The 16,018-nt window shown below is 44.1% G+C and overlaps 2 protein-coding genes across 3 annotated transcripts in view; both read left to right on the top strand.

The window, feature by feature from the left end:
• Positions 1–4,119, top strand: part of matn1 (matrilin 1) — a 4,981-nt gene extending 862 nt beyond the window's left edge. The window contains exons 2-10 of the mRNA XM_069700184.1: positions 647–831; positions 916–1,080; positions 1,187–1,409; positions 2,304–2,438; positions 2,623–2,795; positions 2,884–3,115; positions 3,230–3,382; positions 3,490–3,570; positions 3,694–4,119. Coding sequence (XP_069556285.1) covers positions 647–831; positions 916–1,080; positions 1,187–1,409; positions 2,304–2,438; positions 2,623–2,795; positions 2,884–3,115; positions 3,230–3,382; positions 3,490–3,570; positions 3,694–3,743 — 1,397 coding nt within the window. The 3' untranslated portion in view covers positions 3,744–4,119. The remainder of the gene's footprint in view (positions 1–646; positions 832–915; positions 1,081–1,186; positions 1,410–2,303; positions 2,439–2,622; positions 2,796–2,883; positions 3,116–3,229; positions 3,383–3,489; positions 3,571–3,693) is intronic.
• A 1,199-nt stretch (positions 4,120–5,318) lies between these two features.
• sesn2 (sestrin 2) lies at positions 5,319–15,857 on the top strand. Of its 2 annotated transcripts, none has more exons than XM_069695421.1 (11): positions 5,319–6,173; positions 7,699–7,764; positions 8,715–8,903; positions 11,212–11,394; positions 12,777–12,995; positions 13,157–13,295; positions 13,377–13,492; positions 13,665–13,748; positions 14,648–14,754; positions 14,871–15,015; positions 15,250–15,857. In XM_069695421.1, exons 1-11 carry the CDS (start codon positions 5,841–5,843, stop codon positions 15,334–15,336), a joined length of 1,668 nt encoding a protein of 555 aa, XP_069551522.1. In that variant the 5' UTR covers positions 5,319–5,840; the 3' UTR covers positions 15,337–15,857. The 2 variants fall into 2 exon arrangements, with proteins under 2 accessions (XP_069551522.1, XP_069551528.1); XM_069695427.1 differs by having other exon boundaries at positions 6,081–6,750; positions 15,250–15,856.
• Positions 15,858–16,018: the final 161 nt, after the last annotated feature.

Below are 16,018 nucleotides of genomic sequence, written 5' to 3'. Positions count from 1 at the left end.
AACGCCTGAGCTCACGCTGAAACACGCGATGTAGCTCCATCGGTTGTTTTCAGCTCAACATTTAAAGCTGGTTCTGCACTATTATGTGCTTCAATATAAATTTGACCAATAAAAAAAAAAAAAAATCTCAACTCACTTTTTCTGATGTTTTTTTTTTGCTATTTACACTGCGTCTCATGGTCTTCTTCAGTAAACTGAATTTGCTGAGTTGTCAATCCAATAGCAGAATATTTATGTAAGAGGAATATAAGAGGCTTTTTAAGTATACTTAAAGAAGGTTGTTTTTCTTTTTCGGTCCTTCCCCCCTTTTTTTTTTGTCTGGCCAAGCCTCTCTCCATCTCTGCCTCCACCTTTCCATCGCTCCACCTTTGCTGCCTCCTTGCATCCTGTTTTTCTGTTTCCACCCACTTCCTCTCAGATACGTCTCACCAGCCTCCATCACCTCAGTCCTCCCCTTTTCCTCTCACTACCCCCTTTTCTCCCCATGCTCCTCCCACGCCTTCCACTTTTTCCCTTTCTTCTCAGTTTCTTGATCTAGATCTACTTTTTCAGATTAATATCACGATAAATGTGTAATTAATCTACACAATGTATATGAGTTATGAAAATGTGACTACATCATGATTACGTCTCTCTCCTTGTGTAGCGGCAGGCTTGTGCAAAACCCGTCCCACAGACCTCGTGTTCATCGTCGACAGCAGTCGGAGTGTTCGCCCTTCAGAGTTTGAGCAAGTAAAAGTCTTCCTGGCAAAGGTAATCGAGGGGCTGGATGTTGGAACCAACGCCACCCGCGTGGGAGTTGTCAACTACGCCAGCCGCGTCAAGAACGAGGTATGGATATGGTGATTTCTATATATTTTTTCTCACTAGTTAATATCACTGAGCCGAGCTAACTGTCCTCTTATGGAACTGTAGGTGTCTCTGAAGACTCACCGCACCAAAGCCGGGCTAGTCAAGGCAGTGAACAAAATCGAGCCGCTGTCCACTGGAACAATGACCGGTCTGTCCATCCAGTTTGCCCTGAACGTGGCCTTCAGTGAGAGCGAGGGCGCTCGGGTCAAATCTCCTGACATCAGCAAGGTCTGACACACATTTAGATGCATTCACACATGCAGTTCACCTCATCCCATAATCCAAATAGTCACTTTGCGGTTTTTAAAATTTTTTTGAACCTCTGCCGTCACAGGTTGCTATTATTGTGACAGACGGGCGTCCCCAGGACGACGTGAAGGAGGTGGCCCAGCGTGCCCGTGACGCGGGCATTGAGATTTTTGCCATCGGCGTGGGACGAGTGGAAATGAGCACTCTGAAGCAGATGGCCAGTCACCCTCCGGACGACCATGTGGACTACGTGGAGAGCTACAGCGTCATTGAGAAGCTCACCAGGAAGTTCCAGGAGGCCTTCTGTGGTAAGAGGGAAGAAGGAAGGACTAGAGATGTTGAGTTATTCCTGTTTACAGTAAGAAGGACAGAGGCAGCAGCAGGAAAGAAGGATTAGTGAGGGCTAGCTGAAAAAGAAAAAGTCAGGGTGGGACAATTATTATCCACGCCTTTGTCCCTGTGGAGAAAGCTGTCCGCTGGCCTCCCTATATTGAGGGTAAGGTGTCAGGACTGTCATCTCATTCCAATGTATTGCTCCCGCCCTTTTGTCCTCTGCTTCTTCCCAACAAGATTACAGTACAATTCGCTCAGTCATTCAAACTCATTTTAAATTCCAAGTGCATGAGGGCATTAGGGTAGAAACGACGTTTTGGAACGAGATTTTGATCCTGTTCTTCAGTCAACTCTCGCATAACCGAGAGACGAGGCTGATCTGTCAGTAATTACCGATCCATTAGTGACAATCATTAGACCTCTAATTAGCGATACCCTTCGGCAGTCTGCGGCAGTTCCGGCTGCTGTCTGCGACTCGCTTTGCAGCAGCCAGTCTCGCTGCAGATGCTTCATCAAAGGGCAGAGCTGCATGATCGCAGTGTTGGACTGTTATTGGACGAGCCTGCGTATTCCATTTAGAACAGAGAACAAATCTGATTTTGCTTATTTAAGGCTACTCCAATATTTTCCACCTGTTTGTTTTAAGGATCCACTGGATTCGTGCATTATCCACACGTATTAAAGATGTTTGAGGTCATCTGCAGGTCACAGTGGATCATTAAAAAAAAATCAGTGCTAGATTTTCAAACTGACATAGTTTCATTTCTCCTTCCTAACCCCAACCACCCACGCCCCTCTTTGTACGTGTGTGTGCTCGCACCTCCACGTATGCTCCTGTGTGTACGTGTGTGTTCTGCACACACGCACAGACACACACACAGTGTCGGACCTGTGTGCCACTGGGGATCATGACTGCAAGCAGGTATGCATCAGCAGCCCAGGATCATACAAGTGTGCCTGCAAAGATGGCTTTACCCTCATGGACGATGGTCGGAGCTGCAGTGGTGAGTGTGTGTCTGAAGGTATTTGTCCAAGCGTGATCATTGTGCTGCCACATTAACATGCTCTGTTGTGTGTGTGTGTGTGTGTGTGTGTGTGTGTGTGTGTGTGTGTGTGTGTGTGTGTGTGTGTGTGTGTGTGTGTGTGTGTGTGTGTGTGTGTGTGTGTCTGTGTTTTTGACATCACCAGCTTGCAGCAACTCCGCCACAGATGTGGTGTTTCTGATCGACAGCTCTAAGAGCGTGCGTCCTGAGAACTTTGAGCTGGTCAAGAAGTGGATCAACCAGATCGTCGACAAACTGGACGTCTCTGATGCCAAGGCTCATGTTGGACTGGTGCAGTACTCCAGCTCAGTCAGACAGGTATGTGCAGGTTTTTCACTCACAGGCGCACCAGGATAAGTATCTTTCTTCCCTCCCTTATGAACATCCTGATTCTATTCCCCTGCAGGAGTTTCCCCTGGGGCGCTACAACAGCAAAAAAGAACTGAAAGAGGCTGTGAAGAAGATGGCCTATCTGGAGAAGGGAACCATGACAGGCCAGGCCCTCCGTTACATGGCAAACAACAGCTTCGGCCCTGGTCAGGGTGCCCGGCCTGGAGTTGTAAAGGTGGGCATCGTCTTCACTGACGGACGCAGCCAGGACTACATTGGAGACGCCGCCAAGAAGGCCAAACAAAACGGTAAGAGGGGAAGGGAAGATGACACATTAATCCAAGAGTGTAGTGAAAGCAGACTCACAAAGTACATACAGTATTTATTCCAGTCAGATGAGGGAACACGTGTGTGCATTGCAGGCATTAAGATGTACGCTGTTGGAGTGGGCAACGCAGTTGAGAATGAGCTGAAAGAGATCGCCTCCGAGCCGACTGGAGAGCACTACTTCTACACCGCCGACTTCAAGACCATGACCCAGATCGCCAAAAAACTGCAGATTAACATCTGTCAAGGTCAGAGGTTTCCATTAAAGACAATCATTGCATCATTTTCTGTTATTTCACTGTACACACTGGTATCATAACACAAAAACTAGAACTTGTGCTTTCTGACCCCACAGAGGAGGACCCTTGTGAATGTAACTCCCTTGTAAAGTTCCAAAAGAAAGTAGAAGATGCTCTACAGGCACTAACAAAAAAATATATCCTTTACGACGGGTGAAATGATCTGAGATGTTATATTGTCAGGGAGGATTTTGATGTTGTTGTTATGTTGTCTGTCTCATTGACAATCTTCACTGTTTCTGCCCTTGACAAAATCTTACTAGAGAGTATGTCGAAGAGGATCGCCTTGCTGGAGAACAAGATCGTCTGAGGACTCACATCCAGCTCTCCCCTATACATCTGCACACACACTCACATACACACACACATACACAAAAATGTTTACTTCCTGTAAAATATTGAAGAGGGACCCGTGTGTGTGTGAACCCGGACCTCTGCTTGTACCCTGAGCTCTCCCCAAATTTCCAAACCACCTCTTTTCTCCCCCTGTCTTGGTCTTACCTTCTTCTACCTTTGGGTCTCCTGGGACCCGAAGCGCCGGTTGCCATGGGGACCACGCCTTTATGCGCGTGTGTGTGTGTGTGTGTGTGTGTGTGTGTGTGTGTGTGTGTGTGTGTGTGTGTGTGTGTGTGTGTGTGTGTGTGTGTGTGTGTGTGTGTGTGTGTGTGTGTGTGTACGTGCCGCGAAGGTCATCCTCCAAAGCCAGCCTGTGTGTTTGTTAATAAAGGTCTTCCCTCATAGGGAAACGGTGACGGTACACGGAAGGGTTTTTCTTTGTTGCTGCCACAATGTTGAAGTTCCCGGATCCCCAGAGAGTCTGTGTCACACGGAGCAGCACATCACTTTCACTTGTTTGTCTGTTCATATTTCACTGTCATCTTTCCAGCTTTTTCCTCTTTCCTTCTTCTCTTACCTCCTCAAAAAGTTATCCACCATTATATATGATTTATATATATATATATATATTCCGGTAAATTAATATAATATAAATGTCTGTTTATAAGGATACACCATTGATGTTTTTATTTTCCTAAATAAAGGTGATTCAGGAAGTAAACATAAAATTGTGAAACTATTATATGCCAAATTACGATAGACACAAATGCACACAAGACACAAAGAATTCCACACAGATGTATGTAGTTTCAGTTAATTTAATATAAAGGGGCATAAAAAAAACAACAACATTTGAATATTCCTGTAGTCAAAGACTCCAAAACATGGAGGGCATGAGGACCAGAAGAGCTGGGATGGTTTAAAGATCATCAAAATGAAATTGTGATTCAACATTAAGACATTTAAGTGGAAAAGTTCTTCTCAAAATCAAAGCCGGATCAGTAGCGTAGTGCCGGCTTCCCCTTTAAAGAAAGCATTGAGGAAAGTAGTGTAGAGGTCAAATACACAGCAATCAGTTTGCTGACTGATGGAAACATAAATTAACGTGATCAATTGTATGTATTTGCTCTTCTCTCTATTTCATATTAAATTCAGAGTTGGTTTTTTTTTGGTTGACAATAACTTTTTAAGACATTGGTTAAACCTTTGGTATGGATGGAAAATGTAGAAGTTTATAGATTACATAATTGATTAAAAACCCGTTTTAATGAACAATCAATTAGGTGTTTTTTTGTAGGTGTTTTTTTTTTAGCACAACAGGTGAAGTATTTAGAAGTAGAGGCCGTTGACAGATTAAAAAACAACAACAACAAAAAAAACCCCACACGGTTCATTTATTGAAAATAGAAAAATATAGACTATTCCATCAATTTGGCACAAGATACACAGTTAAAACAGGTACAAATTAAAGGGACAGGTGGGACCGGCTGCAAGAGCTCATCAGTGGAAAGTTTCGCATACGTCACGATGACGTCGCATATAAGGAACGCGCTCTTCCTACATCTGAACCAGTGAAATCCGTCGAGTCCCGTTTGCTGCCTGATGCGAGCTTATTTTAAACTTTTATTAGACCGTGACATGTGCAGAGAGTCCAGTCCGGACGCAGACCGCCGGCTCACGGTGTTTGTATGAGCGAGCCGCCGTCAAATGCGGTGTTTAAAAACAACAACAACAACAAGTTTGCAGCATCTGCGAACAGCAGCTAAGCTAGTTTAGCGAGCTAACCGGCCGGCTGTCTTCGCGGACAGGGAGCCGGGAATACAGGCGGGACGTCCCCCCGCCATCCTCCTCCTCCTCCTCCTCCTCCTGGCTGCTTTTGAAGGTGTTCCGTCGGACGAGAGACACCTCAAGTATATTTGGCCGTGAGGGAAAACTTAAATGTTGGCGTAGCGCTAACGTTAGCGGCAGGTTAATACTTCGGGCTAGCGGTTGCTCCGTGACGACCAGGTGAACTCGGACCAGGTGCGCCGCGGGACACCTGAGAGGGAGGAGGAGGGGCGGGGAGGGGGACATGGCCAGCAACTCCGCGGCGGGCTTTACGTCCCAGGTTAACGGGGGAAACAAACCGGGACGAGCGTCCGGTTCTTGCCGCCGCCGGCCTGACTCTGAATCGGATGCCGGCCCGACGGTGAAGAGCTTGGCCCGGCTGTGCAGCAGATACGAGGAGGAGCGGGCTGCGGCGCTGCAGGAGCTCAGCCAGGAGGTCCTGCTGTGTTTAGGACCGGACCGGCCCGGTTCGACGCGGCTGAGCAAACAGACTCTTCTGCATCTGCTTCGGCTGTCCAGGTCCTGTCCGCTGCAGGAGGTACGGGGGAAGTCAACCGAGCTGCTGCGGATCGCGCAGGTAAATCTGTTCAGGGGGGGATGATTGACATTTAATGTGCGCTGTAATGTTTTCAAACCAGCAGAAATGTAAAATAAATAATCCGCGGGGACATGTGTTCATAATACTCCAGCGTTTTGATCTTTTTTTTTTTTTTTTTTTTTAAATTTTATTATTGAAATTCCAATATCAGGTGAACGATGAATGAGTTGATCATTTATTAATGATAACCCGTCAGCGGATCATCGTCCACAGCTACCAGCTGATGGTAATTTAGCATTACTCCCACACGGGTGGATATTTCATCAGACGTTGAACGGCAGGTGACGCAAGACTCTGGTGGTGTGTCCGCAAACAAGCAGGCCGGCCGGCCGGCCTCGCCCCCTCCCGGTGCCCCGTGAAAACACAGCAGACACGCCCCCCCCCCGGAGGCCTCTCAGTCCCGCTGTAGCTTCCAGAAACCAGGCCAGTCTGCTTTTGACGCGCACACTCACTAGATTCGCCTTTTTTAAAAAAAAAATTATTATTATTATTATTATTTCTCGGCAACAACAAACTTGACTTGTCGGATTCAGCTTCGGATCTCGCGGGGATGTCGGTGAGTTTGACGCACTCATGTCATTGTTGTGGATTACAGGTTATGAAACGGGTCTCTCCAGTTACAGCACGGCTGCTGCAGTTTAACTGGAGCTAGTCGAGGGGCTTCAAACTGTCTGCACATTTAAAAAAAAAAAAAAGTCAAACCAAATGTTAAAAGTTGCCTTTTAATTCAGATTGCTAAACGCGTGTTTACATTGAAGCTTAAGTCCATAATGTTGACATTTCAACGCGAAGGTGAAGAAAAAAAAAAGTTACAGATACATGGAAAAGTAATCAAACAATAAGGGCTGCAACTAACGATATTTGATTAATCTACTTAGTTTCACGTTATTCGATGAGTTGTTTGGTTTTTAAAATGGTGACAAATCTCAACCAGTCTTCCCAGAGCCCAAGGTGCAGCCTAAAATGACTCGTTGTCCTTACCAGCAGTCCACAACCAAAACATATTGGTTTAATATCCTGGAGGAATAAAGGAACCAGAAAATATTCCCATTAAACGAGCTGCAATTAGGTCATTTTGTCATGCTTTAATTAAACAATGACTTAAAGCAATTAATGGATTACCAGCATTTTTGTAATTCATTTCTTGTTGCTCAACTAATCGATTAATTGACAAATCACTACAAATTATTCACTTAACATATTTATATCAAAATTGCCAAACTAGTTGCTGCTTCTCGGTTCGGAGAACTTGCCGACTGTTTTGGTTTTATATCACAGTGAACTCTGTTTTAAATTTTTGGCTCCTGGTCAGACAGAACAAGCAGTTTTAATGACATTATTCAGGGCATTAGGGTTGAAAGGTTTAAAAGACATTAAATAAGCCTGAGGAGTAATTGCATAAATAAATAAGCCTCAGAATTATTAATACTTATTTTTTTCTCTTTAATAGTCTACTGGTTTTTTTTGTTTTTTTAAATTGCCGTGCACTCTTCATTTCCACTAGGAACAAGGAGTTGAAGTACCTCGGGCCCTGGTATCGGGTCCAAGTGCCTTTATCCCTGCAAAAGAGGTGCGTATGTAATTTATTAAACACGACATCTTTCAGATTTTATGGGTTATCCATTATGGTACAATATTATCTGACATGATTTATCTTCAAATGAAAAAAATGATTGTCTTTTAAATGCACAGGAAAATGTTATGAAACCAGGGTAATTAATTGTGGGTGTGTTTTTTTTTTTTTTTTTTTTTCCTTCTTCCCCTAGCTAAGGCAGGCAACATCTTTTTCCTCTCTGCTGTTAAATGTTTATGGATATCAATTTTTCACATTCAGTCTCCGCACATTAGAAGTCTCATAAACTGATGTCAGGTTGGCAAACAGCTGATCTCCCATCTGTAATCCCAAGGTTTTACACGGCTTGTTGCCGGCTGCCATCATAATAAACAAACAAATCACTGACTTCATATTTGTGCCTGCTGTGCCTTTTCATATTCCTTCCTATTGATGTGACTTAAATAAGTGTACTAATAACCACCTTACAAAAATTGCACACATTCTTCACGTTTTATTTTACATTTGCTTAGCATAATGTTATCTTTGCTGACGCAGACGTCTTCCCTTTTTTTTTTGTGTGGCAGTTTTTAGGACCGAATGACCATGTATAAAAACCAAGGTGTCAAACCGTAAACCCCAAGGTTCACTGTTGTGCTGCAATACAGCCGTGCCTGTTGCTTCAGCATTCAGGAGATGCAACACCAGACTTGTGTTGCTAAAGCTGATGACTGATCAGCTTCATGCTGAGTTTCATGTGACTCGCTCTAAATTTTCCACAGGGGAAAGTGCAGTGTCGTACGTGCCGCGGACACGTTCCGCGGCACAAATCTGCTTGTTTACAATGTTGTGGAAAAGGTTTTTACCATCATGTGAAAAAAAAAAAAAAAAAAGTCCTCAAGACAAGAAACAGTTTTGAACAGGTTTTTTTTTTTTTTTTTTTTCTTCTTCTCGTTTTTCCTCTTTAGATGTTGAAAGACGGGCCGAACCAGGACATCCTCATTGAATCTTTTCTCTCTCTGGGTCGTGTGGACCATATCACCATGGTGATGGCGCTGCATCCAGCCTATCTCAGCTGCTTCCTGAGGACCCAGCATGCTTTGCTGGAGCTGGACGGCCCTTTGCCCCGTCACTGGAGACACTACATCGCTGCCATGGTAAGAAAAGCACAATAAACGAGAACTTCAAATAAGGATCCTCAATATCCTCTTGATAGTTTCACAATCAGTAAAATGGAGTCAGCTTTTTTTTGGTGTTTTTTTAAATTTTTTTTTTTTTTTTTTTAAGACTTTTCAGCATGTTTTTGTTTGTGAAAGTAGCTTCACTTCTCTCTGTTGTTTGATGACTCGCTTAGATTTTCCTCGTCCCTGTACAAGCAGCATAAAACACACAAGTAAACTACACAGTGTAAAACATGCAGTTGTGGTAAAACGAGAATTAAAGTGAATTTAGTAGTATTTGTAAGGGAAGAAAATGTTTAATAAATATTGTAGTCCTTTTATCAGTAACTACAGCTGGACAATCCCCCTGGGTTGTTTTTTTATTGTTTGACTCGGCTGCTTCATAAACAAACAATATATAGTTCTTAATACAAGGCCGATACCGGATATAGTTGCACTGATTAGTGTTTTATGCGGGAATGTAATTGCTGGTCACTTTATTATTTTTACTCCCAATAATTCCTTCTCGCATCATGACAGTAGTAAAAAAAAAAAAAAAAAAAAATTCCTCTAAACAATTGAGATTTTTGTTTGTTACATTTTTCTGTCATGACTCTTGGACCTTATTACTGCAAGTTATGAAAAAGTGTCAATGTCCAAAAAGTCATGACTATGTGATCTAAGCCTTGAGCCGGTGTGCAAATGCTTAAATGGTAGTGACCATATGATATGTCTTCTGTTTATTTCCATCTACATTTATTCTTTTTCTGTCAAATGAGGCAACAATAACAAGAGCTACCAACGCTCTAAAGCAGAGGTCTTCAACAGGGGGTCCGCGGACGTACTGCAGGGGGTCCGTGAAATATTTGGTTGATGAGAAAACTTTTATTTAAAAAAAACTTTTCCCCCACAAATTTAAATATCTTTAAATACACATTAACATGAATCCAACATGTCATCTTTCAATCAGAAATGCAAACATTCAGTGGCATAAGATACACAGCTAATATATATAGTAGGGGGTCCCTGGTCCATCTCTCTATCAGTTTGGGGGTCCTTGGCCTGAAAAACATTGAAGACCCCTGCTCTAAAGCCTTTAATTGGTGTGTGAAAGGCTATAGGTACTTTGTCTTTTTAAATCTTGGGCTGACAACATAAACATTGAAAATAAATAGACTGCCATTATTATTATTTTATTTATAAGTCAAAGGTCCCGGAATGTTTGTTTTTTTTCGTACTCATTTTTGACAATTGTGGCTTTATGTTGGTACATTGCTCCCTTCATTCGCTGCAAAATAGAACCACAGTAATGTTAATATTGCTGTAATGCTGTTTCCACTGCAGCCCGCTGCTTCGAAAGTCCTGGTTAGACCAATTAGTAAATGCATTCAGACGGTGTTGTCGACTGCAGTGTCCCAATAAGTGAAGTTGCATCACTATGCTTGAAAAGGTCCCTGACAAACAAATGCATCGTATTGTCAGAGCTGCATATGCGAGTTTGTACGTATTTTCATTTCTTTTTTAAGACACTTTTTACGCGATGATCTGCACAACTTCAACCAGATATTTTTATCATTTATAATGCTGTGCTTTATAATTGTGTTTTGGGTTACCGACTCATTCTAAAAAAATATTCTTCCAATAATATATTTGTATTTATCATTTCTTGTTGAGGTTGACTGCTGCGAGATCTAGTTACCTCTTGGAAAAAGAATGAACAAATTCGATTAGTTAGAGGTGACTGTTAAAGAAAAATACACATTTTTGAAAATGAAAGACACTGGCAGATATTGCCTATGAACATTTTTTTTTATTTTTTATTTTTCCCTAGGACGCTACGTCGTCAAATCCTGCCGAAGGACTGATCCAAATGTCCAGAATCATTTTAAAATCTACAGAGTCCTTCGTCGGAAGGGTTTTCAAGGATGCATCAGGTGTATCCTCGGGTGTCCTTTAGGGCATCCGCGATCCTGTGCGTTTGCACTCGGACGGGACCTTTTTTCATTTAATGCACACCCGAAATATAAAGCGCTCAAAGCTGGTTGCAGTTTGCCATTTAACCGGCGCTTCAGAAATGCCACTCCGCTGGACTGAAAGCGACGTACCAGCACGAGTCCGGTCGTGTCGCGTGGCGTTAACCTTTGAGCACCTGGTATTTACGAGCACGGGCGGCTCCTGTGCATCATGCAGTCGTTGCACATGAGACCGGCGGTCACGCTTTTGTTTTTAATGGAAGGCGGTGACGTGTTTCTCCCCCTCCCCATCCCCCCCCAAGTTAACTCACACTCTTCCTGATGTCACGCAGGCCGCGGCTCGACACCACTGTTCCTACCTGGTGCAGCAGCACAGCGCCGGCTTCCTGGACGCCGGAGGGGAGGAGAGCTGGCTGAGCGGCCTCGGGCAGGCGCCCGCCAAACTCCGCAGCCTGCAAACGCTCAACAAGCTGCTGGCACACCGACCGTGGCTCATTACGCAGCAGCACATCCAGGTCAGACGCATCAGCCGCTCGCCCACCCGCGTCTCACGCCGACTCTCTCTTTTGCTCTTTCGCTCCCGTATCGCAGCGGTATTTTTTTTTTTTTTTTATCGTGGTAAATTCCTGACTCGCATCCAAACTCGCTCCCTCGCTGGCCTCGTCACTACTCCCTATAATGAGCCGTAGATTCATATTTCGGACACTTTGTCGCCTTCGTTTGGCGTACGCACTGACTCGTGTAATTTTGCCCTTTTTATAAAATGTGACTCGTGAGGTTGTGGGATCTTTGGGTGGGGAGCACTGGAAATTTTTTTTTTTTTTTGTGTGCCATTTTGCGAATTTGTCAGGCAACATCGTCGTACATAAATTTGACTCGCACTAAGGGCAATCAAATATTATGCTAAACGGCAAATGTAGTGCACGTTGCAGTCCAGAAGTGATTTCAGTTCATCGTTACGGTTTATTATTCTATCTGATCGTTGCCGTGTAAAGAAACGTTTGCCTTTCTTTAAGTGTTTCAAATGGAGACAAAGTTAACGAAATAACGCTGATTTTTATTTTTTTTTAATTTTTTTTAAAGTCTGCAATGCAAGTAGGAGATACAGTTGTATGCAAATGTTTGGGAACCCCTTGGCAAATGAGCCATCGTGATGATTTTTGAAGTCCTGCAGCAAACACGCAACCGTTCCTCAAATGTTTATGCACGTTTACTTTTTTTATTTCCCCCCTAAATTTAAGAGAGCAAAAAAAAAACGGTGCCTGTGCACATGTCTGGACACGCAGGAATAATCATTAGAAATTGTCAGGTGATGACGAACCTTGTGATAACTTGTTGGTTCCTTTCAGTAACTGACTCAGGGTCGAAAATGAAGCTCATTGTTGTCTTTCAAGCTCCAAAAAGATCTCAAAAGGGCTTTCAGGTTTCTACCGTCCAAAAGCCAACAGAGATGTTCTGAGGCGTCTGAGGGGAAAACATTTAGTGCAAATGACCCGAGTTGTGATGCAACAATTGCACTTTGGTTCTGCAGTAGACAAAAGCAGACGGATGTCTCGCCCGCAGCAACACAGTCGTTGCTCCCATCTACTCGCCGCATTTGGATCCCTGCGGGGTCCCGAAAATGTGTCTCACTCGGGTGCTGACGTTGATGAGATTACCAAAATATTGGTCAAATTCGATTTTTGACGAATCCGCATAAAATATCAAGGAGGCAACAAAATCTTTTTTTTTTTTTTCACAGCACTCCCTTCAGTAACGGAGATGTTTTAGTCTGTACGAAAGTGATGACCCCCCTCCCTCCTCCAACTAACTGATCAGTAGAACAACATTGTTGTCATCCAGCAGACCTGCCACCTGAAACTGTACTTACCCATCATCCGTCATCTCTGCCCCGCAGGAGCTGGTGTGTCCCGGAGCAGAGCCTCGCTGGTCACTGGCCGAACTCGTACACGCCGTGGTCCTCGTGGCCCACGCTCACTCCCTCTGCTCCTTCGTATGGGGCTGCGGTTTAAACCCCGAACCCGACCACGTCGGCGGTTACACCTTCCAACCCGCGTCGCCCAGTCACCTTCCTTGTAGCCCTCATAGCCCTGCACACGAGGATGGCAGGCAGGAGGTAAGTCGGACGCCCCTCTCGATCACGGCTCTGAAATGTCACCAGGACGGCGGGTGTGGAGGCGTTCGATTTTTAACCCCAGCATTATTTCGCCAGCGGTCACTTCGCATTGTTGAATTACAGTTAAGCAGAGTGTTTGTTTTGTTTGTGCTCTTCTCCAGCTGTTTGACGGCACGATGGAGGTGGAGGTGTTGATGAAGCGGATGGCGGAGCTGCAGCAGCAGCAGGAGGAGGAGGAGTGCACGCAGGAGGAGATGGTCACTCGCTTTGAAAGGGAGAGGAGCGAGAGCATACCAACGGGTACGGACACGCCGGTTTACCTCGGCATCGCCCAGGCGACGCTTGTTGACTCACTGCTTCCTCTTCGTTGTGTTTGTTTAGCGGTGGTGCGCGGCGCTCCGCCTGACCTGGTGCTGCGTCTGGTGGAGGAACCACAGTTCAGATACGAGGACTTCGCCCCCAGAGGGGAGCAGGCACCACCCACCATGAGAGCACAGGTAGTTGGGGGGGGGCAATTTTGTTTTGTTCACAGGTTTTAGATTAATATATTTTGCATGCGTTCCCTTTTTTTTTTTTTTTAACTGTGACTTCCTCCAGCGTTCGGGGCCTGTTGACCGTGCGCTCCGTTTCATGCGGACATGTTCGTTAACGTCAGTGTCTCGTGTGCAGGACTATTCATGGGAGGACCACGGCTTCTCTCTGGTCAACAGACTGCTGCCAGACATGGGTCAGCTCCTGGATGAGAAATTTCAGGTACCGCCATATTTCATAGAAGTAAACGCCAATGAGTTGATTTTTCAAATCTGCGTGGCTAACATGACGGGTCTGCCTGCTTCAGGGAGATTTCTGCGAGTGAAACGCAACGTAAACCAGCTGAAACTGAGGTTTCGAGGTGATATTGTGGGCCTACAAGTGGAACTAATTAGTGGCTGGAAATCAATTGCCTGCATGTGTATTGCAGAGCGGTGTTTCCTTTCTCTAATCTTTGCTTTTTGTGTAAATTACTGGACAGGTTTTGCTCCTCAAAACATCATTTGTTGGAAAGTGTCGCAGACGGGAAAACTACTCTCCGCTCATAAACATGCAGCCTGTTGTGGGTACCCAACGAGAGTGGAGCGACAAATATTAGTTGATTTGTTGATGGACATAAATTTAAATGTTTTGATAATTGATTAATCGTTTGTATTTTTGGTTTTTTTTTTCAACTGAAAAAAATTGTAAAAATTCTCCAAATTCAACTTCTTGAATGTGAACATTTTCTAGTTCATTTAGTCCTCCGTGATAATAACCTGAATATGTTTTGGTTGTGCGCTGTTGGTCGGGACAAAATAAGATGTTTCATGGCTTTGGGAAACACTGATATTTGATATTTTCACTTTTTTTCTTTTTACGTTTTAAAGACCAAACGGCTTATCGATCGATCCAGAAATAACCAGTAGATTCATCAGTAATGAAAATAATCATGAGTTGCAGCCCTATAAAGGAGGAGCATGCAATTTAGTTGAAAAAAAACAAAAAAAACACTTGGTTGTCCTAAAAAAAAAAATCAGATGATGTAATCATTTCTTGGGATTATGGTGTGATCGCTGTACATGCGCTGATTTCCTGATGCAAATCGGATGAATCACGCAAACGATGACATGACTTTGCAGGTTGTGAGCACCTTGACCTACCACAGGATGGCCATGCATGAAGGCGTGGACACGCACACTCTGAGAAAAGCCCTGTGGAACTACATCCACTGCCTCTACGGGATTCGGTCAGTACAACAATCAGCCGTCACATCTGCAAACTACTTTTTACCAATTTCTCTGTTCTGGCGCTAACACTTTTCTTTTTTTTTTCTTTTTTTTTTGTGGCACTTCGTACACGCAGCTATGACGACTACGACTACGGCGGCGTGAACGTGCTGCTGGAGCGCTCTCTGAAGGTGTTCGTTAAAACCATGGCCTGCCACCCTGAACAGACCACGGCACGCGTTTACCACAATTTCTGGAGACACTTCAGACACTCTGAAAAGGTACGAACGAGTTCAAACACGTGTCTCCAGTCCCGAATCCTTCCACATTTTAACGCGTCGTCTCTCGCCTTTCTCGACCAAAGAAATGAATCATTTGGCGTTTCGGCGTATCCTTTCTTTCTCCTTTTTTGCTTTTTAAATGTTGTCGGAGAAGGAAGCGTTACAGACGGGACGTGAAAGTGGGTCGCCTGGTGAGCTGGAGGTAATGACATGCTTTGTGTTTCTTTCTCACAGGTTCACGCCAACCTAATAGTGATGGAAGCTCGGCTACAGGGGGCCCTTCTTTATACCTTGCGAGCCATTACACACTACATGAGATGATGCACTCATTCATGCACATATTTGCAGATGCTGAGCCAGCTGGGATGTATCACAGCCCAGACAATCTTGCACAAACACACACACACACACTACAGTGAATGTTAAGAAACGCATATCGTATTTGTCAGTGTTCATGTTTTGATGCTGCTTTGCAACTGGTATAATATATATTAAACTTGTTACCTATTTTGCACTGAAGTGTATCAGGTTTTGTTTCCCCTCTTGAGCCTTGAGAGTTATATCTGTACACCTTGCACACATCTCTGTCATGCAGACGTATCGACATCCTCTGCCAGGCCAATTAGGTCTGGCACAACGAAATCATCAGGATTCAAGGGTTTTCTTTGCAGATTTGTTTGTTGTTTATTAGATAAATACAGTTCTTCACACCATGACTACTCGTGCTCCAGTCCTCTCTGTCTGCAGAACATGGAGGCTGAGTTGAAAAGAGACAAAATTACTTGTATTTTTTTATTAAATAAAGTTACTTTGTTAATAAAATTCAAAAAAGTGTCTGGAGTTTGTCTGAATCTACGCAAGGCGTTGCTGTTTTACTGGACGGTGCGATACATGGCGGTCGAGCAGACTTGTTGCATATTTCTGGACCATAAGTTTTTTTTTTTTTTTTTTTTAAGTCTGAAGTCAAAGTTGCATTGACAGCCCGCAAGATGGCGACAAACGC

Source organism: Brachyistius frenatus, unplaced genomic scaffold (genome assembly GCF_029030835.1).
Source record: "Brachyistius frenatus isolate BFR_SWC_R1_liver_20210118 unplaced genomic scaffold, ASM2903083v1 Contig_2, whole genome shotgun sequence".
NCBI lineage: Eukaryota > Metazoa > Chordata > Actinopteri > Embiotocidae > Brachyistius > Brachyistius frenatus.
This window is presented reverse-complemented; position numbering and strand designations above follow the sequence as displayed.